This window comes from Dermochelys coriacea, chromosome 9 (genome assembly GCF_009764565.3).
Source record: "Dermochelys coriacea isolate rDerCor1 chromosome 9, rDerCor1.pri.v4, whole genome shotgun sequence".
In the NCBI taxonomy this organism is placed as follows: Eukaryota; Metazoa; Chordata; order Testudines; family Dermochelyidae; genus Dermochelys; species Dermochelys coriacea.
Window position 1 is genome coordinate 32,182,013 of NC_050076.1, and position 25,663 is coordinate 32,207,675.

General features: G+C 40.0%; 1 protein-coding gene across 1 annotated transcript in view; it reads left to right on the forward strand.

The window, feature by feature from the left end:
• SLC9A9 (solute carrier family 9 member A9) overlaps positions 1-14,061 on the forward strand; it is a 323,698-nt gene extending 309,637 nt beyond the window's left edge. Inside the window, exons 15-16 of the mRNA XM_038417254.2 lie at positions 12,346-12,451; positions 12,907-14,061. Of these exons, the coding sequence (XP_038273182.1) occupies positions 12,346-12,451; positions 12,907-13,128 (328 nt within the window). The 3' untranslated portion in view covers positions 13,129-14,061. The remainder of the gene's footprint in view (positions 1-12,345; positions 12,452-12,906) is intronic.
• Positions 14,062-25,663: the final 11,602 nt, after the last annotated feature.

Consider the following 25,663-nt stretch of genomic DNA (forward strand, 5'->3'; position numbering starts at 1 on the left):
GTTAATTTATTTCCAGTTTATTTTGATTTTCACATGCTTTTCCACTTCTAGCCTCTGGAATTTAGGAGCGTATTCTCCATTCAGTGAGCACAGATAACTGGTACTGATGCTATTCCCCTGTCTGGAAGTACAGTGCACCTGATGTACTGATATAATTTCATTTTTCCCCTATGGAGTTACTTCTGATTTTCCCCGGTATAAGTGAGAGGAGAATCAGGTTTGTGTGTTTATGACTCTGGATACCATGAGCAAGGTTGCTCTTGTTGTGTGTTCAGCCTGTCCAGAAGCAGGAATTACTGGACACATCGTGGGAATCCTGTTCCTGCAAGATTTCAAATCCTACTTTTAGTTCTCTCTAAGTCTTCTGTAAAATCTATCTCCTTTGTATCTAAGAACTTCCCAACAAACTAGACCTGCATACTAAGGCCCACAGTGGACTTCATGGATTATTCTGCTCTTTGTCCTCCCAAGTTGTCGCCAGCTCTGTATGGGGTATATAGGTTTTGTTGTTGATTTTTACATATGAAAATCGACCAGTTATTGTGGGAAAGTTCCATCAGTACAGGGATTTTGCAGTGTGTTCTCAAGGCAGCCAGACTCCGGGTCCTTCTAATCTCCTCTGGTAGCTCCTTCCACAGCTGAGCCCAGTGAATCATCATTGCTTTATATCTAGATCTAGAGCCCTTTGTCCTGGACCGCTGCCTTAACAGATTCTCGATTGCTGATGGAGGTGGAGCCTGACTAGAGCTGATTGAAAGTTTTCCATCAAAACTGTTTTTCAACGGAAAATTGAGTTTTGACTAAATGAAGTTTTTTCCACAAAGAAGTGTCTGCTTTCCACAGAAAATAGTGACTTTTCAGTGAAAACCCAAAACAGCTCAAAACTGACACATTTCTTGCTGAAAAATGTAACATTTCCATTTGTAAATGCTCTGCTTGGAAGCTGTAGTGTAGGTGCCTCATGCTCCTCTTCTCCTCTATAGGCATCTCCAGGGCCCAGCAAGAGGGGAGAATGTGGTCTATTATAGGAGATGTAGTCCAATAAGGACCTCAGCCCATAAAAGAGAATGGGAGCATGAGACATCAACACTACAAGACCCATGAGGCATGGCAGCAGCATTTTACAAGTAGAATTTTTGGGTTTCAATCTTAGGGTTTTAGTTTTCAGACAAAACATTTTGGTTTCCAATTTTTTGCCCAAAAGTAAAAAATGTCCATGGAAAATTCTAACAAAAATGAATTTTTCCCCTTTTTTAAAATTTGAATTGAAAATTTTAATGAAAAAAAATTTCTGACCAGCTCTAGTCTTGACCATTTTTTTAAAAAAAAATCAGGACTTGAAACCGATTTGGAGCCAGTGAGGGGACTGGAGTACACTGGTGAAGTACTCATGACAGCCCTCACCATTGTGGCAGATTGCTGCATTCTGCACATGCTGGAGTCTGTGCGTTACTTCCTGATACAGAGAACTATCATAATCTAGTGTGATCGTGACAAAAATGTGGCTCATAGTGGACATTTATGTCTGTGTGTGTGTATGCCCACAAAGTGGCTCCCTTACTGATGCTCCCAGGAAGAGTTCATTTATCTTTTGAAAAAAGTTGTGTTGGTGATGCCACAGCTGTGAAGGTCCTGCTGCTGGGCAGTATAAATGTTATTGTTTGGGGAAGGGAGCTGTTCCCAGGTGCTTCTTCCCTGGGGACTGAGGAAAGGCAGTTTGGGCACACTCCCAGTGGTGGTACTGATAGCAGTTCAATTCATTTGGATAAGGGTTCAGATACATATTTGAAGTTGGAGCACTTATTCAAACTGAAGTGAACTTCTGACTCTTCACCCATCACTAATTTACCTAGCCAGTGTACAATGCTTGCCTTGTGCACTCCAGAATATCTTGCCCTTACACACCAATTACATGTGTGCATGTGGAGGGAGCAGCATATTGGAGTTGAAATCTTCTATCTGGATCTCAGAGTTGATTTTCCCAATGTCAGAAAGAAGAGGAAATGGTCCATTGCCCTAATTGTACCACTTGCTTATGTTAGATGCAGGAACAAAAACAAAACTAATTTAAAATCTATGTAAATGGTTTACCCAAAGCAAACTCTATGACATCCTAAATGAGTTAAATGCTCTTTCCATTCTGTTGTTGACAAACTTGAAGCTAATGATCATAATTGAACACAAAGGCAACAGAGCATTATCAAACTCATTCAGGAAATGCAGATTCACAAACAAAGATAATGAAAGATTTATTTCATTGGTACAGAACAGAGAGGAGCTTAGATGATGCGCTTTCAAAAGTGTTACTGAATTGAGTCAAGCAGAACAAAATAACCAGAAGACAGACAGACTTTAGCAAGTGTTTTCACCCAGGCATAACACGTGACAACTGGCCACACAAGAAAGGAAGAAATACAAAGACAAATTGTTCTAAAAACCAAGCTAAGATTAAAGATGATACATTCTTAAGTACAGAACCACCCCAACTCCAGGGGGAAATAACTATATTTAGAACTTCTATAAGATTCCTAACTTCAAAGGGCTTTTCCCATGTTAACTAATTAATTCATAGAATCATCGAGTTTAAGTTTAAGACCAAAAGGGAACATTATATCATCTAGTCTGACCTCCTCTATAACAGAACCATTAGATTTCACCCAGTTACCTCTGTATTGGGCCCAATAACTTGTGTTTGGCTAAAGCGTATTGTTGAGAAAGGCATCCAGTCTTGATCTGAAGACATCAAGAGATGAAGAATACACCACTACCCTTGGTAGTTGTTCCAGTGGTTAATCACCCTGACTCTTAAAAGGTTGTTCACCTTTAATCTGAATTTGTCTGGCTTCAGCTTCCCATCATTGATTCTTGTTACCCCTTTCTCCATTAGATTCAAGAGCCCTTTAGTAACATGTATTTTCTCCCTATGAAGGTATAGATATAACTGTAATCAAGTCACCTCCCAATCTTCTTTTCAATAAAATAAACAGATTAAGATCTTTAACTCTTACTAAAATGCATTTTCTCCAGTCCTTCAGTCATTTTTGTGGCTCTTTTCTGTACCATCTCCAATTTCTTAATATCCTTGTTAAAATGTGGACACCAGAACTGGATGCATTATTGTGGTATCATTGTCACTAATGCTATGTACAGGGATAAAGTCACCTCTCTACTTCTATTACTAATCCCACTTATATATTCAAGGACTACATTAGCATTGCATTGGGAGTTTGTCCTCTCTATGACCCCTAAATCCTTTTCAGAGTCATTGCTTCTTCCATTCTTTAGATATTAATTCCTAGATGTATAACTTGCATTGGCTATATTAAAAACACAGTTTGTTTCAACGGGCCCAGCTTATCAAATGATCCAGATCACTCTGAGTGACTGCCCGGTCCACATAATTATTTAATACTCCTCTTGTCTTCATGTCATCCATAGTATTATTGCAATGATTTTATATTTACTTCCAGATTGGTATTTCCTTTCTCTGCTTTTCTTTCTCACTCTTGTAGTATAATTTGACTTTAGTCTTTCATTTGTCTAGTCCCCTAGTACATTTAGTTCTGTACTGTCTAAGTCAACATGTTGAAGCAAATTTTCTCTGCATTGCAATATTAAAGAAAATTCAACAAACCCCCAAAATCATGACTACTACCTATAGCAAGTGGATTTAGGAGCAAGTCTTTAAAGTACTAAACAAGCTTTCTGTCGTGTTTTCTGAATATTGTTTTAATGGCCAAGTCAAAGGATTGCAAAAGGATTACTATCAGCTAATAAATAATAGATAGCCACTGGCACCTAACATGCAGAGCATTAATGGACATGCAGTGACCTAGCAATAGTGCTATATGCTGTAGCAAAGGAAACCTACAGCTGGCTCAGTTGCTGGTCTCAATCGCAAAATCCCGGAGCTAGCAGGGACCTGGGGCACTGTGGACGCAGGCATTCACTAGCATGCAGGAAATATTTTACACTGCTCCTTGTGAGGAACTGCATAATTGTGATGCATCTGGCCAATAGGTGTAGTTTATATGGGCTCCCAAATGCATGATCCATTCCTCAGTCAGAAAGATGCTGGCTGCATCACAGTATATGTATTGACAAGCCAATTCTGGGGGGGCAAATCCAAATAATCTGTTTTGTTACCAGGTTTTCAGTCCCTAGCAAACTCTCAGGATAGTTGAAATTTACTCACAAGGACTCATATAATTAGCAGGGATTGTCTCATATACCTACTTCTATTCCAAAGAACTGCCTGGTGAACTCCTTCCTCATCCTTGAAGATATGTGCCTTGAGAGGCCAAGTTTCAGTTCTCAGTTGCTCATTATCTGTCTTCTGCACTGCTACATTCTGATTTTCCCAGATTTCCTCTACCTTTGCAATTAAGAGGAAGAAGGAAGTGAGGTCAAATTATTCATAGTCCTCATCTAGGTATATGCCTGATCCATCTTGCAAGTCCCACCTAAAGACAATCTAAATCCTTCAGGAGAGCAGAGGGAGGGCTCCTGTGTTATATTTACAGACAAGATGATCTGGTGGTCCCTTCTGGCCCTAAACTCTATAACTATGACTCAGAATTCGCCTACCTTTTGCATCAGCCTATGGAGCTGTTTAAGAATAGTGGGTGAAGAAAGCTGCACCATTCTAAACATGTCTACCCTGCAGACAAAAGGCATTTGGGAAGTTAGTGTGCCTCCAAGAGGAAAAATACCCCCGAGTTAGCCCCTGGGGTAGTGCAGATCCACATATTCAGGGCTATGGCTAAATGTCACAGTCTAACTCAATGGTTCAACGGGAAGATACTTGGGGACTGTTATGGCAACACCTCAGAGTAACGGATTTAAAATTGGTGAACCCATTTCTATGCAAAAGAGAATAGATGACTGAACAGAGTCATTATGAAGTTTCAAGGGGAAAAAGATTAGGAGATGAGTCTGAATAAAAATGATGGATCTGAACCCTCCCAGACCTGGCACTTTGAAATCTGGATGACAGTCCAAACCTTCCCAAATTTTAGGATTTTAGATCTGAACTGCTATATAGGAGGTTTGACCTGCAAACTGAGATTTGAAATCTGATCTGGACTGGGCTTTGGTCCAGGCACATCCCGAAGGAAGAACAAACAAAAGCCATGTTCATAGTGATGATATACATTTCCTAAATAGATCACATTTATGAAATGACTATACTGTTCATGTGCCATTTCTATGGTTTGTATTATGAATCACTCACGATTGAACCTCCGATAGCTGACCTCTCTATCAACAATGAAACACTGAGAATGAAAAATACTCATGCTTATTCAAGCTGACCTGTACTTTTCCGCTATTTCTGTTAATGTCTACATTGGTACATGTGTGCAGTGTATTGCAATAAACAGAAGAGAAAGATGCCAAATTAAAATAAAAATGTCTTTCATAATCTCTTTTTTCAAAATCCATCATTGGAAACATAATGAACTATGATACAAGAGGAGGCAGGCATTAAGAAATTGGCTTACACTCTTTGTGACTAATACCTACAACGTTTCCAATAGCATGTTGAAATAATCCATTAAAAAAAATTACCAAGACATTTTACACTTTAATCAGACACAGCAATAACCATATTACAGGAGCACTGAATTTACTGTACTGTGGCAGACTCATCTAGTACCCTCCAACAGTAGCCAGAGGCTTATGTTTTAGACATCAAGGAAAGAATATAACCCAAGTACATCTTCTTAGGTGGGCAGTTCTGTACACAGGAAGAAGGGGTCCTTTCTTGACCTCTGTAGGTAGCCTGAAGGATGAGATGAGGCAGCCCCTGTTGTCTTGCACAACCATAAATGTTGCTGTGTCTATTAGATTATCCTTCCCTTATGAAAAAACTTGCTACAGTATTTGACTCAATGACCTAGTAAGGCAGTGAATGCCTCAGGCTGACTATATGCTATGTAGTGCCGTACATCCTTTTATTTGCTCTAAACTGAGTGCCGTTTATTATCATTGTGTTCACATGTTCTTTTGTTATGGGACAGTTTAAAAAGAAAGATGTTCTCACTATGGCCTTCATAATTTGGAAACACTGCACATCTGCACAATTAGGTCCCCTTTAAATCTTCTTCCTTCCAGGCTAAATCATTCTGTTTTTACCGTCTGTTGTCCTGCCATACTTCTAACCCAAGCCATACAACTAACATGCACAAGACAGAAATCTTTGCTTTTTCCCCTACATGGCTTTCAGGCCTTCCTTTTGCTCTCTTCACCCTCCCCTTTGCAACCACTTATTTGCATACTTCTCTCTAGTGTTCCTGTTAGCAAAATGAGAGAGTTGTGCTATGCAGCACCAGGCAGAGAAAAGACAGATGAGGTTCAGAGTTCTGGAGGCCTTTCAAATGCAATGCTTATTTCCTGCCAGGCTGGGGATTAACGGAAAGGCCCTCTGTCCTATAGTGGGAGACTTGAGGTAAGGAATCCCATCCTTTTAAGAGGAGGTAGTGGAAGGAAAGTGAAACCCAATGTTATATTTTCTTAAGTTAGCAGTAGTTCCTATGCTGAACAAACAGCAGATTGTAGGGCTCTGTCAGCAGAGGACTTGGCTCCTTTTACACAGGAATTCTGCTTTAATCTGCCACTGTTTCCAAACCAGACTTTCCATTGTGCCCATTCTGAGTTTTAAGCTCCTAATGTTAGCATAAAGAGGTTTGTACTTTTAATTCCCAGCATTGCAGCCATTGCTATTATCCCTCTTTAGTGAAAATCTTGTTTTTGCTTGGACCACTGTCATGCTTCATTTTCATCTCTTGTTCTTAGCTGTGAAAATTCGGTTCTTCTGAACAAATTCCATCCAAAATATTGATGGCGCCCACCAAAACATCATGAGCATTCTCCAGCAGGTCCTACGTATAGTTTAAATATTCCTTCTGAAAGCTATTTATTTTAATTGCCAAGGGGCTGGTTCGCTCATGGATAGGATAGAGCCCATCCCCATGCAGCAGGGTATCCACAAAAAGCATAGTTTTTCAATGCCCAATGGATTTTGAGCCCTCTTTTCTACATCACCACCTCAATCCCATAAGAGATTTTTTGGTTGCCCAATTAGAGGATTCTGTGTGTAACAGGGGTCGCATTTCTGAAAAGGCTAAAGGAGAGGCTGTAGACATAAGCTTTTATTTAGCAGTCTAAGTTCAAGGTCAGATGCTGATTTCCATCACTAAGATTAAAAAAATCAATAAACAAAGATCACATTCTGGCCCTCAAGGAAATATAAGAAAGGTCCTGGAACCTGTAATTTTTGAAATATGTTCCACAATTATGGCTTCCTTCTCATCACTGTTTTACAGTGCTGATTATCTTCTTCATGGCATCTGATATCTGAAGTCAAGTCACTGCTTGGTTCTCATGGTCCTTCCCCCCAAAAAAATAAATATGTACAACCGTAATAATTAAATCTCCTATCATCATGCCCTGCCCCTCTCAACCACTCAACATAGGTCCCCAGCCTCTGAAGAGAATTCCTTGCTACAAATACCAGAAGGAAATCTTGTCTAAAAATTTCTCTTTTCCTTTCTGGGACACATCTGCCATGCATGTATTTATACCCCCAGAGGTCACCTGCTATTGCCTCTCCAGCTTAATTGGGCACACACAGGCTCTCAAAGAACAGTGACCAAACAGTCCAAATCAGCTGTTGGCAGCAGCTCAGCCATGCACCAACTCTCAGCCATATGCTCAGCACAAAGTATGTTGGTTTACAAGTGACACACATACAAATACACACACATTTTCAGAATGGAACAGCTTCTTCTGTAGCCCTGCACATACTGTATATCGAAATTGCTTTCTTTGCCAAAGTGAAAATCTAACAAGGAACTGAGATAACTTGTACTTAAGGAAACCACATTTCTGAACATGTAGGAATGATATCTTTCTCTTTGCATGTCTCTTACTAGTGTTTCCTCTTCGATATAAAAAAGAGCACCTATGCTTTTATCTCAGTTCTGTGACATAATCGTAACTTACAAACTCTGCTTTAATAGGAGTACTAACAAAGGAGACACTGTAGAATAAAAAGCTGCAAATCAGAAACATTAGAGACACTGCAAAAGAGCAAAGCAAAGCTCTAGGGAGTGTTCACATTCACTTCCAGAGATTTGTGCCTCTGACATAAATTTCATTATATAATGCAGCAATGTCTTGCATATGAAATGCCACACTATTAACCTGTTTGAGCCTGGCTTATGTATGTTTAAGCCTGGCTTGCCTTTGCCATGGAAAACTGCATTTTTCCTGAAAAATGACTGAAAGTGGATTTGAATGGTATGAAAAAGAGTTCCATATTTTATGGGGTGTTTTAATAATAACTGTTGCATAAAATGATACCATGTTTGTCTTTGGGGGAACTGTGTTTGCCTTGAGACCCAGAGCCATCACTCTTTGATAAGGGAAAAGGTGAAGCTCTCCCTCTAGCCATATACAGGATTTTGTAGGGCTCTGCTGGAAATAATTTTTCTAATAAGATTAAGGTTTGCCATGACACAGTTTCCACACAAGCAATCCTTTGTTAGTCTCAAAGGCCACTTCACGTTGGTTACATCCAAAATATACACATACGGAGAATACTTCAAACAGGTGCAGGTCAAGGAGACACATCCCCATCATGGTGTGACTCCAGGGGGTACAGTAAAGCTCTGACAAAGCACCCTTACCAATTCTACCCTAGCCAATACAAGTTAAACACAAACAACTTTTCTTTTTCATAATTTCATTTGTTTTAATTGCAGGCTCTGGGCCTATCACTCATGCTAAAATCCAAACTCAATTTAAAACCATAGCTCACTCTGGCCTAATGTTGGCCTGTATTTCTACAGGCCCACGGGAGCTGTCCAACATGTATTTCAGAGCTGTGGCCACCTTTTCTATCTCCAAGGATTTTGCTGTTGTAGGTAAAATATAAATTACCTCTCAAAGTCTACAGTCACACAACAAACAAGGACATTCAAATTGTTAGTATGCTTCACAACATGGCTTCTCAAAACTTCCTAGTGAGGACAGAACTCAGATCATCCTGCTAAAGGAAGAACATAAGAACGGCCCTACTGGGTCAGACCAAAGGTCCATCGAGCCCAGTATCCTGTCCTCTGACAGTGGCCAATGGCACTGTCCCAAAGGGAATGAACAGACAGGTTATCATCAAGTGATCCATGCCCTGTCACCCAATCCCAGCTTCTGGCAAACAGAGGCTAGGGACACTATTCCTGCCCATCCTGGCTAATAGCCATTGAGGGACCTATCTTCCATGAATCTATCTAGCTCCCTTTTGAACCCCGTTATAGTATTGGCCTTCACAACACCCTCTGGCAAGGAGTTTCAGAGATTGACAGAACATTGCGTGAAAAAATACTTTCTTGTGTTTGTTTTAAACCTGCTATCTATTAATTTCATTTGGTGGCCTCTTGTTGTTGTATTATGAGAAGGAGTAAATAACACTTCCTTATTTACTTTCTCTATACCACTCATGATTTTATAGACTTCTATCATATCCCCCCTTAGTCACCTCTTTTTCAAGGTGAAAAGTGCCAGTCTTATTAATCTCTCCTCATACGGAAGCCATTCTATACCCCTAATCATTTTTGTTGCCCTTTTCTGAACCTTTTCCAATCCAATATATCTTTTTTGAGATAGAGTGACCACATCTACACACAGTATTCAAGGTGTGGGCATGCCATGGATTTATATAGAGGCAATATGATGTTTTCTGTCTTATTATCTATCCCTTTCTTGCTGATTCCCAACATTCTGTTTTCTTTTTTGATTGCCGCAGCACATTGAGTGGATGATTTCAGAGACCTATCCACAGTGACTCTAAGATCTCTTTCTTGAATGGTAACAGCTAATTTAGACCCCATCATTGTATATGTATAGTTAGGATTATGTTTTCAAATGTGCACTACTTAGAATTTATCAACATTAAATTTCATCTGCCATTTGTTGCCCAGTCACCCAGTTTTGTGAGATCCTTTTGTAGCTCTTCGCAGTCTGCCCGGGACTTAACTATCTTGAGTAGTTTTGTATCATCTGCAAATTTTGCCACCTCACTGTTTACCCCTTTTTCCAGATCGTTTATGAATATGTTAAATAGGACTGGGCCCAGTACAGATCCCTGGGGGACACCACTATTTACCTCTCTCCATTCTGAAAACTGACCATTTATTCCTACCCTTTGTTTCCTATCTTTTAACCAGTTACCAGTCCATGAGAGGATCTTCCCTCTTAACCCTTGACTGCTTATTTTGCTTAAGAGCCTTTGGTGAGGGACCTTGTCAAAGGCTTTCTGAAAATCTAAATACACTATATCCACTGGATCTGCTTTGTCCGCTTGCTTGTTGATCCCCTCAAAGAATTCTAGTAGATTGGTGAGGCATGATTTCCCTTTACAAAAACCATATTGACTATTTCCCAAGAAGAATCTCCTTTCACAATATAAGAAAATAATAGTACTAGTAGCATGAGATATGCTGTTCACAATTAAATACCTACAAAATGTATAACAACTCCCAGAGACCTTTTAGCCTACCTTACTTTCAAAAGGCAACTACCATTGACGTCAATGAGGATGTGTCCATTGACTTTAATAAGAGCTAAATAAAACAGAATATAACTAATTGGACAGCTGCTTAACTTATTGATTATCTGGTTTAAACTTCTTGTCCTCCCATTCAAGGCCCTACTGTCCTCCTCAGTCTCCATCTCCAACTTTGTCTTTTAGTGTGTCAGTCTAATCCTCTCCCTCACTGAGGTCAGTCTCAATGCCCCGTTCATCTGTTTCACACACAAATGGCCCCATGAATTTTTCCATGCTGCGCCATAAGCACAGGATATTCCTATTCTGGGAAGACAACCCAATCCCTAATAAAGCCCTTGATTCGTGATATCCCCAAGAAGCAAGGCAACAATATTAACATTTAAAAAAAAAATCCTAGCCATCCCCTTCCTTTGAGCTTCCCAATGTTGATTCTCCATCTCTTGATATAATCAAATCAAGACTGGATGCCTTTCTGGCATATATGGTTTAGGTGAACATATTAGATGGGGGTAACTGGGTTAAATTTTACAGCCTGTGATATACAGGAGAGCAGATCAGATGATCGAATGGTTCATTCTGGCCTTAAAAATCAGTTAATCTATGACTAACTCTCTATGTCTGCTTTATTTAGCCTGTAAATTCTTCAGGATATAGAGTGCCTGTGCTTTGTGTGTTGTATAGTGTTAAATACCCTATAAGCATTAAATAAATAACTAATGAAGTTGAAGTACTGAAAGAGTTAACCTAAACACACTTTGTTACTAGTTTGTTCAGTACTTCCATGATACTGCTATAGAGCTCATGGACAGTAGCTTTACATCTGTTACTTTTATTTTCCTTTCCTAGAAGCTTTAACAAAAGAAAATAGCCAGCAATCCAGAAGAGGAAATTTTCCTCAGCAGAGAAAATAGCCTACAACTGGCTTCCCATAAACCAGTGAAAATTACACTGTGAGCAAAAGTAGCAGAGGAGATAAGTCAACCTGAGGTGCTCTTGGGAAAATCTTTAGTGGCAGATATAAGGACGATATAATTGCTACAGATGAGCAGGTTTTTTTTCATCTCAATAAAGCACTTTTGTATGAAAAGATTGGAAAGACAGGAGCAATACAATAGAAGACGCCTGTTACAATCTTATTTACATAATTTTATATAAAGGAGCATTGATGTATGAAATGTAAAATGAATATGTTGAATACTGAAAATAAAGCATTACAGAAAACAAATTATGCTTATTCCCCAGCTATAAAAAAGCTTAATGTTTGATTAAATACATTTGCCTGGTGAAGAGAGGCATTGATTTTATAAAAAGCTGAGTGTGCGATTTCAATAAAAACAGAAGACTCCCTGTCACTGGATCTTTTATGTAATGTGGCTCATACAGCTAAATCTTAAATTGTTTTGTATATTCTTTTGCGTAGGAAACATTTTCCCAATATCACAGACATTAGCTGAAAATGCTAAACATGGAACTCTTATTATACGTTTCCTCTTTTCCCATTCCCTCTTGTCTCTTATGTCATGGTGTGTCTAGCTAAGCTGGTATGGTGCCATATTTGACAGACTCGGAACATCAAATGGCTTTGTAGACACACTAATCTAAAGTGGATGATGGCTGAATGAATGGACTGATGGGTGTCTAAACACAAGCCATCTCCTAGATTTTCATTTAATTGCATGATTATCTTCTGCTTTATTATAAAATTATCTATTGTAATAGAGAAACTTGTTAGCATCAATATACATATTATGGGAGATATTCCTTGACAGACTTCACAGATATTTGAAGCCCATTTTAACCCACGCTGGTCCACCACTTACAACAACATTACCTGAATGGTGTAATCCCATTGCCAGACTGCTAACTAGCCCTAGAGCATATGGAGTAAGTATATATATCATGTGTGCATTAAACTTTGTGAATAGCATTTAGAACCTAAATCTAAAGCCCACTGTAATTAATGGAAGCATTTACATTATTTGATTTCAATGGGCTTTGGATCAAGACTTTAACAAGGCTAGAAACTATATGGCTGTCATTTCATAGTGGTGGGTAGGGGTGAAAAAGTACAGCCACATTTTCAAAAGTGGCTAGTAAGTATTAGTACTGTGGGTTTTTGGGTGACCTACTTTAGAGACCTAAGGCCTGGTTTCCAATGGTACGCAGAAGCAGGAGATTGTAGGCAGCCACTTGCTTCAAATTGATAAAAATCAAAGTGAGGTCACTGTAATTAATAGTTGATATTAATCATTAACACTGAAAATATTAAAATTGAATCCCATCCCTTCCATTTCTGGGAAGTTGTCACTGATTAGGGTCCCTTTTCCTTTTTAAAACAGGAGCAGGTGAAGGATGATGACATGGACTGTATCGTGAATAATGATGAACTGACTATAAATTATGAAGCCCCCAATCCTGTTCCAGTGCCGGCACAGGCCAGAATAGACTCACCCCAGACTCCAGGCAAGGAAAACATTCATGAAGGAGACCTTGGATTAGGAGGATATGAACTCCATCTTGAACACACTCCAGCACAAACCCAGTTGAATTCATTGGCATGAGCAGTGCAAATGTAATCACAAGAAATGCATGGAACATGAAGGAATACAAGCCAAAATTATGAGGCAGTGTTGGTAAGAAGCTAGAAAATGTATTAAAAGCATAAATTGAAGAGAATCAAAACCTTGTCAAATGTATCTTCTGGTGCCTGAAGAAATGAGGATTTATCATCATCATCCATATCTGCTACACAACTAAATTTAATGTTTTGACAGTGGCAATTTTTATTAATGCAATTGAAGGCACTGTCTGCTACAGGCATAATTACAGATGCACTCACAGCATCAATTGTACTTCCTGTGCACATAAAGACAGAATTTCTGAATGTTGTTCTCTGTTAATTAATTCAGGTGTGGAGGAGAGAGATTTGATTAACATGACCATGCTCAGATGGTCGTAGAACTTTTTACAAAGTTGCTCCTGGGCAGACATATCCCTGGGACAGGTGGAAATTTCTTTTGTACAAATGCAAACTTTGGGCAGATACTTTCTCTTTACAAAGGTTTAAGACTCCCACTTAATGCTTACAGCATTTGGCATTTTCTAGACAGTCAGTCGAATTGGATACTTCAGCAAAAATAAGTTTCACACCCTGGGCTGCAGAGGGTTAATTCAGAACACAAAAACTGGGCATGGCTATATTAGCTGTTCAAGCTCAATCAATAATGGAACTTTTTATTATTATTTTGATTGATCATGATCACTATGGTATACAGCAATTACACTTATCCCGCAATGCATTTGTTGCTATAGCTTGGCAATAGGTTTTTATTCACAGCTTGTGTGATGGGAACAATTTATGGTTTTGGTTATGTAAAAACATTCCAAGTTTGTATTTTGATTTGAGCTTCTTGGGAGCTGGGTTTTATTTTGTTTGGTGGTGTGTGTGTATTATGTATATATTATATATATATATATATATATATATATATATATATATATATATATATATATATATATATATATATACACACACACACACACACACACAAAAAATCATGCAAAAGAGTTTACTTTTTAAGATAAGATTTTTCAAAGTGAGATGTGCATAATCACACATTTACATTTGGCACTTAGATATTACAGTGATAAGTAAGATGGTAAAACCTAGATAGACAAATAAGAGAAAGATTTAGGTATGGAAATACCAGCTCTGTCTGCATAAATTCAGCATATGAATTCACACATGGTCAGTCATGCACCTAACAGATCATGATGTACCAGTATAAGGCATTTGCACATATAAATTGGGTATTGTGAATGCATGCGCACAGGGGCATGTCTCTAACATTTAAAGTCTGACTCTGTATCTTCTCAGCACAGGATTTTCAGCTCAGATGCAGCATAAGTTGTTTATCACATTGCTTGAAAGTGTTCCTACCAGGAAAGTTAAACCATGAGAGAAAGTTTTGAACAAGGTCATTCTTAACCAAGACATTTCTAAGCTATGGGGGAGGATGTGTGTGGAAATAAGTCATCCCAATGAAACAGTGAATGATCATAAAGCTGAATGGGTTTTGATTCCATCACAGATGGAAACTGAAACACAAACTTAAATATAATCCAGTTTTAATCATTCTTTTCCAGGCTAAGTAATTGCTGGTTGGATTTAAAAACTAGACCAGCTGCTTTAAGCATAAATTTAACACATGAGTCCTAGGTGCTTTTCTGAAATATCAGAAGCTTAAATTGGCCTCCCCCCCCCCTTAAAATATTAATCAAGGGGCTTCAAAGGATGTTAGTCCCTGGGGGGGGGCTATTCTATATTAGGTTGTCCAGAGGAAAAGTGGTGGATTTGCAACTCTCCATCTTGCCAAATCTATCTTGGGGGGCGGGGCGGGGTGAGGGAAGCTGCGTACCCTGGCTGCATGAAGGGATAGAGAAGAAAGAAGAAATGAGGAATATGGTGTTATGCCCTGAGTGGCCCAAAGGAGGATGGAGTTGTGCACTGTGGGGCACAAGGTGGGCAGGATCGACAAGTACCTTACAGCACAAGGAGAGATGAGCACCTAGTGACACAGAGGAAAGCTGAACATTTAGTGACATATAGTGGGTTATTATACATATGAGAGTGGGTATTACAACTCAGTCATGAGTTCAGTATCTAGGGCTACTGACTTCAACCTTCACAAATACTGTGTAAGCAACCCCATGCTTTTTGTATTCCTTGGAAAAGAACAAGTCCAATTAGGCTTGGAGATGATTAGATGCAATATTATTAGGCAGGTGTTAAATTGCCTTTCCTTCTTCTCCCGAAGAGCTGGAAGTGACTCAAACTCTTTGCAAATGTTCTGTTCTCAAATACACCTCCCACCGCTGCCCCCACTCCCACTGGAGCATCCTCTGCATTTCTTCCCCGTTTTATTTATTGTGGCTGTGTCCATGTTTCATTAAATGGGATACATTAAGAGCCCTAGGCTGATGTCCTCTGCTTAACCATAGACTAGTACAGTAACGAAAGATCTTCCACACCAGCATGCCAATAGTCCTTAAGACTTACTTTGGAAGGATAATTGCTTTTTAGGGTGAAAAGTAGTTCAGTCTTCATGGCCATTCAGTCCTTGCTCTTCATGCTGAGATTGTCATCAAAGAAACATCAGTGTTTTGTGGGGTGGACACCTATCCAAGAGCACCAAATTAGATTCTTTTAGCTTTACAGAGTTGGGCTACCAGAAATCTCTAGTAGTGGTAAAAGGGTCTATAATCTATTGCTGTCCACTGCATTATTAAATTCTTCTTGTTTCCAAATTTTAAAGTATGCTTTGTACCAGTGGAATACTGATACATAGCATGATGAAATGTACTGTATTCAGCCATAAGGGATACAGGGAACTAATGTCTAGTAATTCTACATGAAAATTTAAACAGTGATGTGAGAGAGGCCTCTATGTTATAATTCAATTCATACTCTGAACATTTAAACTACTTAATTTAATGCAGTGCTTGACTGAACATGCGATTCACCACCATGATAAATATGGAGCTATTCTTCCTATTTGACTTAATCTAATAAAAGATTGCTTGGAAAATGAGACATAAGATACCTAGTCACAATGTAGTGACTGCATACTCAATATTAAGGTCAATATGCTAGAGAGGATGTGGTATGGATTCTGCTATGTTACTAAATCCTTATTTGATTTCCAGTAGCAATAACTGGGATTCCACATTAAACTGCAGCGCATGTTTTAGAAGTATCAGGAATGGAACCTGGATGTGAAAGAGAGCCTAGTTCAAAAAGAAACTTCACTAAAAGTTATCAGATTCCTGTGACAACATTCACTGAGAAATGCAACATCTAGTAACCTAGGAGAAGCTGTATTGAGTAAACATTCACATTGTTCTACATAACAAACTTATACTTCTCCATAATAGCTACTTCAGGCCTTAGTCCAGCAAAGCACTTAACCCAGTGCATAAATTTAAGCCAACTGAAGCCAATAGGCTACTCACACCCTGCATATATGCTTTGTTAGACTGATGCCTTCATGCGTTTCTTTTCATTTTTAAAGTTAATCTGTACCCTGCTATGGACAGCAGCTTTCACTGAGTCTCTAGCATACACACAATCCTGATTTGTATACACATCGGAATGCACAAGCATCACAGCTTGCACATGCACAGGTTGGGTACACACACACGAACTTTTGAAATGCTACCCCTATGTTTTCACAAAACCCAAAAATGCCTGGGATAGAAAAATTAATTTGCCACTTGAGAACGGAGCATTAATAGAAACTAACATTCTGCTTCACCGAAAAGTGCTGCTTCTAAACAGAAAGCCTTTTTTCCCCTCTATTTCCTATTAGCAAAATGAAAAAACAGCCTCTTCAGCATCTTACAATGAACCACTTCAGTGAGTTTTAAATAACTAAAATAACACAAGTTCATCTCTACCAGTATAATCCCAACAGACATGAATCTCAGCTAGTCAGCTGTGAAGGGCTTGTCAACATTTTTATTTTATAAATAATTCTTTCAGAACAAGAGAATTCTCTGTTTGGAAACAGGAATCAACCAGAGAGTTGAGTTAACCCCTTGTATTGGTCCTTAAAGTGAACCTTTCCAACCAATGAAATCCCCTCAGGAAGTCAGCTTACATTGAGTTGATCTAGAGCTTTTGTTTGTTTCCTGGGCAGTTTTTGCCCTTCAAGGAGTTTAGCTGAAATACCTGAATATGTTTTGTTTGAAATTTCTCTCTTCTAATTTTGTTCGGTTTTGGTATATTTAAATCAATTTACAACAGAAACATGATCAAATACATGAGTGCCAGTTTACGTACAAAATGAAAGCAAACTAAGTCTGCCAAGATAATACTGATTTTTTTCTGCTTCATTCCTCCCTTTCAAGGGATTAAGAGATAGGAGAGCCTGATTCGATAATGAATGTCAGAAAAGTAAATATTCCCTCAGCAATCTGGCTAAGCAGATCCAGCCAATAGGCTCAAAATAGTCCATCAGATTAAATGTGGTAGAAAAACAGATTCTTCATGAAAGTAAGGAGAAGCAATGCAAAAGCAATGTGGAACCAGTCAGTGGTCCAGGTGTTGCTTCCTATATGAAAAGCATCAATACCAGGATGTTTCTATGAGGAAATCTTTGCCTCATGGTAAAGACCACCAATACCGCCCTGGCTGCCCCCCCCCCCCACACACACACACACACTTTGGCTCTGGCCTTTGGTGGCCTCCCTGCCAGCAAGGCCTCATTGAAGCTGTATTGCCGGAACCTTCCCCCAGCAGCCATGGCAGCCCCAGACCCTCTTTTGAGATCACAAATAAACTGATACAGTCTAGGGCTGTATTAATTATTCCAACTAATTTCCCAGGGATAGGGGAGAAGGTAATGAGCATCCCAATCCAGTTCTTATCCCCTGGACCATTCTGACTCCATCTTCTCCCTCCAATGTGGATTCTGGATTCCGACAGCCCTGCACATGCTCCACGTAGTGGAAATGATGCTGTTTAAGAATCAAATCTTCTTGCCAATTAGTATCATCAGAGTGATGGCAATACTCACTCACCTAGCCAGCAAGTGAAGAAAGCAGGTCTAAGGTACAGATGAGACCACCAACATCTCAGGCCCTAGAGGGCTCCAAATCTGGGCAAGATAGATTAGTTTCACCCTCCTTGTGGACCCTCTGAGGCTTGAAATTCTGATTCTAGAAACCATAGGGAAAAAATGAATGTATATTGAAGCCATTGTTCTACATCGTTCTTATTGTTTAACTGTCTGTGTCTATGTATGTTACTATGAGGGCTGATGGGCATAAATAAAATACTACTGCTGCTTTATTCAATAAGGATTTCAAATTGAGAGAGCAGCATGTCTAATGAGCTAAACTCTAAAAGAAATAACCTCACACAGCGATATTAGGCATTACACTTGCCTGAGACAAGTAATACACAAGTGAGTTCAAGTAGGATAATAATATCCCATTAGCATAATGAGATTTCTTATACCAGAGGTAGAATATATACTAAATATAACCCAGTGCTTTAGAATACACAGCTGACTGGAACTGAAAATATGAGAAAGAGAAAAGGCAAAGGGGAATAAATGAATGAAGGAGAAAAATGAATCTGTATGCCAGAGAGATGAGCAACCTAAAAGAGGTCAAAGGATTCAGCAGCAACTGCAAACTTAAAAACCTAGATGAATTATTTGCCAGTAGTTTGACAACCTAAGAATTTGGTTTGAGAACACTACTAAAAAACACTAATCCTGCAAAACCAGTATCACTGATCACCATCTCTGTGCTGTAAAACACTAGGAACTCCACTAGCCTACAGGGAGATAGAACAGAAGTCTGCAGGCTGACTGACTGAAAGCAAATGAAGACAAAGACCCGAATTTAATGGGCTAATTTTTATATAGGGCTGTTAGTGGAGCAGTGGAAGCAGTGCCAGGCCAGGTCTACGCTACAAAGTTTTGTCAGCATAGTTGTGTCAGTCATGAGTGTGGAAAAAAATGCACCTGCTGTTACACTGACTAGAATGGCTCATTACTACGAGTGCCAACTTTGGGGCAGACTGTCAAAAAGCAGGCAGACATCTCAAACTGGTGGTATGTTCTATAATGAGCTTTCACAAACACAGTAACAAATGTGAACTCCTGGATCACTATAACAGTCTTACCATGGAGTCAGTCCCCTTGGGCTCTCCAGTCTATCTTGCTACCCAGGTAAGCTGGACTTAGTGATAAATGGTCACTTACACCAAAAATCAAAATCAGGTTATTCCCAGTCCCAAGAGACCAGTCACTTATCCCAGATCAGTTAGTTTATTAGATGATTGCCTATAGACATTGAGATCTAAGAAGCAATCTAAGGGTTTATTAACTAGGAAAAAGAGAATGTTATTTCCAGACTAAAGTAAGCAGGCAAATACACAAAAATGATTTACCAACTAAGATTTCTAAAGACGACAGATGTTGTAATCTGTCGATTCAAAATGTCTTACAGGACGGACCCATGGGTAACCCCTGGAGATCTCTGCCTTAATATAAAAAAAAAAAAAGGAGTACTTGTGGCACCTTAGAGACTAACAAATTTATTAATGCATAAGCTTTCGTGAGCTACAGCTCACTTCATCGGATGAAGTGAGCTGTAGCTCACGAAAGCTTATGCTCTAATAAATTTGTTAGTCTCTAAGGTGCCACAAGTACTCCTTTTCTTTTTGCGAATACAGACTAACACGACTGCTACTCTGAAACCTGCCTTAGTTTAGTTTCTCTGACTCTCTGAGAGTTCAAACAGCAAAGAGATGAAAAATTCTCTTGTGACCCTGTCTTATCTTTTCCATTTGATCTTCGTCTATGAGTCTTGCTGCCCTACACGTAGCATTTCCAAGGGGTGATAGAGCCATTCACCAATCCTTTGTTTCACAAGGTTGCTTAATAGCTCATTTAATCTTGAAGGGCCTCCTTAAAGGGAAGAGGAGGCGATTCCTATACCTGGGTTCTCCAGTTCAGAGCAAACATTTTCAGTGTTATAAAGCAAAACTTACATATTTTCTTACAGAGTGGAATGCAGACATTACAACTCTGATTAATGCATGCAGCCACTTACAAGCATTTCATAGAGTCTAAACACTAAATACATTTTTATAACACTAATACCTATTTTGAATAAAACATACCGGTGAGCTGATTTGGTTCCCATCTATGAGCTTGTCACTTCTTAGCTAATGCCTACAGCCTTGGCTGAAGCTGGCACTTGGTTTACCAGCATCATACCTGCAGCCAACACAGCTATGTTGGCAAACCCCCCCAGCGTAGATGCAACTATGCTGACTGAAGGAAGTGTTACTATACTGACAGAAAAACTCCTTCCGTTGTCATAAGCTGCGTCTATCCTAGGGGGCTCTACCAATATAGCTATTCTAGCAAAGCATTTGTAGTGTATACAAGACCTCAGCCTGCTATCTTCAGGGGAAGTGTGAGAACCACATTGGGGCTATCAGTTTCTTCAATCTTCCTCCTTTCTCCCCCCGCACAAGAATCCTGCTGCTTAACAACATCCCCATGAGGCATCCACTAGTCTCATCCTTTTTATTTTGCTTTTAATTTGAAAAGGGAAGCTTGTTTAATTTCTGGCATTACTAGCCCTAGCCCTTTGGCGAGCAGGGAGTCACCACAGGCTGAGAGATGCACAGTGTAACTGTTGAACTGGAGGGGAAAGGACCTGAAATACACTTGGGTAGCTTATCCTACAGTGAGCATGGTCAGCTGAGTGGGCTCCGGAGTCTATGGAACTTGGAGGTAGGGAGCAACTGTCAGGCTGAAGTTTGCACCTTCAGTGCACTGGCTCCAGCTAGTATAGAACCTGGTTGTCACCTGCACGGTTTAGGCTACCAGGGGTACACATGATCCATCCTCAAGTCTGGCCACTAGTTCCCATTCAGCTTCTGATGTCTGTTTAAGGCTTTAGTTCTAATAGTCAAATTAATGGATCAAGCCCAGCCACTTCCAAGACTGAATTTCAATCCATGTACCACTAACACTCTTCTGGAACACCACAAATCAAAACACCCAGCCAAACTGCATGAGAACTGGGAACAAGATTCATAGATACTAAGGATCAGAATGGTCCCTTCTGACCATCTAGTCCAACCTCCTGCACAGCGCAGGCCACAGAATCTCACACACCCACTCCTACGAAAAACCTCACCTATGTCTGAGCTATTGAAGTCCACAAATCGTGGTTTAAAGACTTCAAGGAGCAGAGAAGCCTCCCTCAAGTGACCCGTGCCCCATGCTACAGAGGAAGGCGAAAAACCTCCAGAGCCTCTCCAATCTGCCCTGGAGGAAAATTCCTTCCCGACCCCAAACCCTGAGCATATGGGCAAGATTCACCAGCCAGATAGTACAGAAAATTCTTTCCTGGGTAACTCAGATCCCATCCATCTAATATCCCATCTCAGGGGATTAGTCCTATTTACCCTGAATATTTAAAGATCAATTACTTACCAAAATCCCATTATCCCATCATACCACCTCCTCCATAAACTTATCAAGTAGAATCTTAAAACCAGATAGATCTTTTGCCCCCACTGCTTCCCTTGGAAGGCCATTCCAAAATTTCACTCCTCTGATGGTTAGAAACCTTCATCTAATTTCAAGTCTAAACTTCCTGGTGGCCAGTTTATACCCATTTGTTCTTGTGTCCACACTGGTGCTGAGCTTAAATAATTCCTCTCCCTCTCCTGTATTTATCCCTCTGATATATTTAGAGAGAGCAATCATATCTCCCCTCAACCTTCTTTTAGTTAGGCTAAACAAGCCAAGCTCCTTGAGTCTCCTTTCATAAGACAAGTTTTCCATTCCTCGGATCATCCTAGTAGCCCTTCTCTGAACCTGCTCCAGTTTGAATTCATCCTTTTTAAACATGGGAGACCAGAACTGCACACAGTATTCTAGGTGAGGTCTCACCAGTGCCTTGTATAACGGTACTAAAACCTCCTTATCCCTACTGGAAATGCCTCTCCTGATGCATCCCAAAACCGCATTAGCTTTTTTCACAGCCATATCACATTGGCAGCTCATAGTCATCCTATGATCAACCAATACTCCAAGGTCCTTCTCCTCTTCCTTTACTTCTAATTGATGCGTCCCCAGCTTATAACTAAAATTCTTGTTATTAATCCCTAAATGCATAACCTTACACTTCTCACTATTAAATTTCATCCTATTACTATTACTCCAGTTTACAAGGTCATCCTGATCCTCCTGTATAACATCCCGATCCTTCTCCAAATTGGCAATACCTCCCAGCTTTGTATCATCTGCAAACTTTATTAGCACACTCCCACTTTTTGTGCCAAGGTCAGTAATAAAAAGATTAAATAAGATTGGTCCCAAAACCGATCCCTGAGGAACTCCACTGGTAACCTCCCTCCAACCTGACAGTTCGCCTTTCAGTAGGACCCGTTGCAGTCTCCCCTTTAACCAATTCCTTATCCACCTTTTGATGTTCATATTGATCCCCATCTTCTCCAATTTAACTAATAATTCCCCATGTGGCACTGTATCAAATGCCTTACTGAAATCTGGTAAATTAGATCCACTGCATTTCCTTTATCTAAAAAATCTGTTACTTTTTCAAAAAAGGAGATTAGGTTGGTTTGGCACGATCTACCTTCTGTAAAACCATGTTGTATTTACCATTGACTTCAATGTCCTTAACTAATTTCTCCTTCAAAATTTTTTCCAGGACCTTACATACTACAGATGTCAAACTAACTGGCCTGTAGTTACCCGGATCACTTTTTTTCCCTTTCTTAAAAATAGGAACTATATTAGCAATTCTCCAATCATTCGGTACTACTCCTGAGTTTACAGATTCATTAAAAATTCTTGCTAATGGGCTTGCAATTTCAGGTGCCAATTCCTTTAATATTCTTGGATGAAGATTATCTGGGCCCCCCGATTTAGTCCCATTAAGCTGTTTCGCTTCTACCTCAGATATGGTAATATCTACCTCCATATCCTCATTCCCATTTGTCATGCTACCATTATCCCTAAGATCCTCTCTAGCCTTATTAAAGACTGAGGCAAAGTATTTGTTTAGATATTGGGCCATGCCTAGATTATCTTTAACCTCCACTCCATCCTCAGTGTTTAGCGGCCCCACTTCTTAGTTTTCTTCTTATTTATATGGCTATAGAACCTTTTACTATTGGTTTTAATTCCCTTTGCAAGGTCCAACTCTACTCGACTTTTAGCCTGTCTCACTTTATCCCTACATGTTCTGACCTCAATTAGGTAGCTTTCCTTGCTGATCCCTCCCATCTTCCACTCCCTGTACGCTTTCTGCTTCTTCTTAATCACCTCTCTAAGATGCTTGCTCATCCATCTTGGTCTACAACTCCTTCCTATGAATTTTTTCCCCTTTCTTGGGATACACGCTTCCGATAGCTTCTGCAGCATTGATTTAAAGTAATCCCAGGTCTCCTCTACCTTTAGATCCATAAATTCTTCAGTCCAATCCACTTCCCTAACTAATTTCCTTAATTTTTGAAAGTCAGCCCTTTTGAAATCAAAAACTAGTTGCAGATTTATTTGTTAATCCTTCCGTTCAGTTTGAACTGAATTAGCTCACGATCACTTGAGCCAAGATTATCCCCTACAACCATTTCTTCTATGAGGTCCTCGCTACTCACCAAAATTAAATCTAAAATGGCATCCCCTCTAGTCGGTTCAGCAACTACTTGATGAAGGAATCCATCAGCTATCGCATCTAGGAAAATCTGAGCCCTATTATTATTACTAGCACGGGTCCTCAGTCTATATCTGGGAAGTTAAAGTCTCCCATGATCATGCAGTTTCCATTAGTATTTACTTTATTAAAAACATTAAAAAGGTCTCTATCCATATCCAAATTAGATCCCGGGGGTCTATAGCACACCCCAAGCACTATCGTAGGAGAGGCTTTACTAGTTATCTTCCCCAATGTAATTTTTGCCCAGACGGACTCTGTCTTATCCATTGCATCGCTTCTTATTTCTTTACATTCTACCTCATCATTGATATACAATGCTACTCCACCACCTTTACCTTTGTTTCTGTCTTTCCTAAACAGCACATACCCTTCAATACCTGTAGTCCAGTCATGACTACTATTCCACCATGTTTCTGTTATCCCTATAATATCTGGTTTCACTTCCTGCACCAGTAGCTCTAGTTCCTCCGTTTTGTTACCTAGGCTCCTCGCATTGGTGTACAAACATCTTAATTTTTGCTGTTTGGCCTCGCTCACATTTTGTACCCTATTAGGCACAGTCATTCTACAATCAGTATAACCTATTAGACTAGTATCCAGACCGCCCTCGCTCCTTATATACATTCTCCTACCCATGGCTGTATCCTTTCTTACTTCGTCTTCTTCCCTCTCAATGCTAAAATCTGGCATGGAGATTACCTGGACATCTCCCAACCATCTCCCCCAGATTCCTAGTTTAAAGCTCTCTTTATCAGTTGTGCCAACCTTGATCCTAGAAGTCTATTACCTTCCCTACTCAGATGAAGTCCATCCCGAGAGAACTGTCCTCTGTCCATGAATGCCTCCCAGTGGCCATATATCCCAAAGCCCTCCTTATAGCACCACTGCCTAAGCCATCTGTTGACAGTCATAATCTTGTCACACCTTTGTTGCCCTTCTCTAGGAACAGGAAGGATCCCGCTAAAGATCACCTGAGCCTCAATTTCCTTAAGCGTTTTCCCCAGCCTAGCATAGTCTCCCTTAATACTTTCCAGCGAGAATCTAGCTGTATCATTTGTTCCCACATGAAGGATAATTAGGGGATTCTTTCCCGCTCCCTTTAGGATCCTTTTCAACCTCAGGTCTACATCCCGTATCTTAGCACCCGGAAGACAGCATACCCTTCTATTCTCTGGATCAGCTCTAGTTACAGGCCTGTCTATTCTTCTCAATAAAGAGTCCCCGATCACATAGACCTGCCTTTGCCTGGTGACAGTGCTATTCTCCAGTCTCTCCCCTGTTCCCTCTGGCTGCAAGTTCTTTCCATTCCTATTTTCCCTTATAATCCTCTTCAACCCATCCTGTATCCCCCTGGGGCTCATATTTGGTGTAGTCTCCCTTGACTCTTCCCCTTTTCCTATAGGACTAGCCTCTCTTCTCTTCCTTACCCTTCCACCTTCAACAAGTACCTGCTGAGCACCCTTCTTCATTTTCCAACTCTGCAAACCTGTTCCTAAGCTCTATTTCTCCTTCACTAGCCCATCTTTTCCTCTGCCTGGTTCTTTTAGTCACATGCTTCCACTGACCACTTTCCTCATCCAGTCTCCCCTCAAAATTCCCCAGCCCTGCTTCCATCCATGAGTCTGAGCTTTTCCCTTCAGATACCTCATATCTTTGCTCCATCATCTGCTCAAACCCCTTCCTAAACTCAACCAGACTTTCCACCTGCATCTCCAAACTTCGGATCTTTTCCTCCATCAGCTCTATCAGACGGCATTTCATGCAGAAAAAACTCTTACCAGGTCCCCCCTCCAGGATCATGTACATACCACAGCTTCC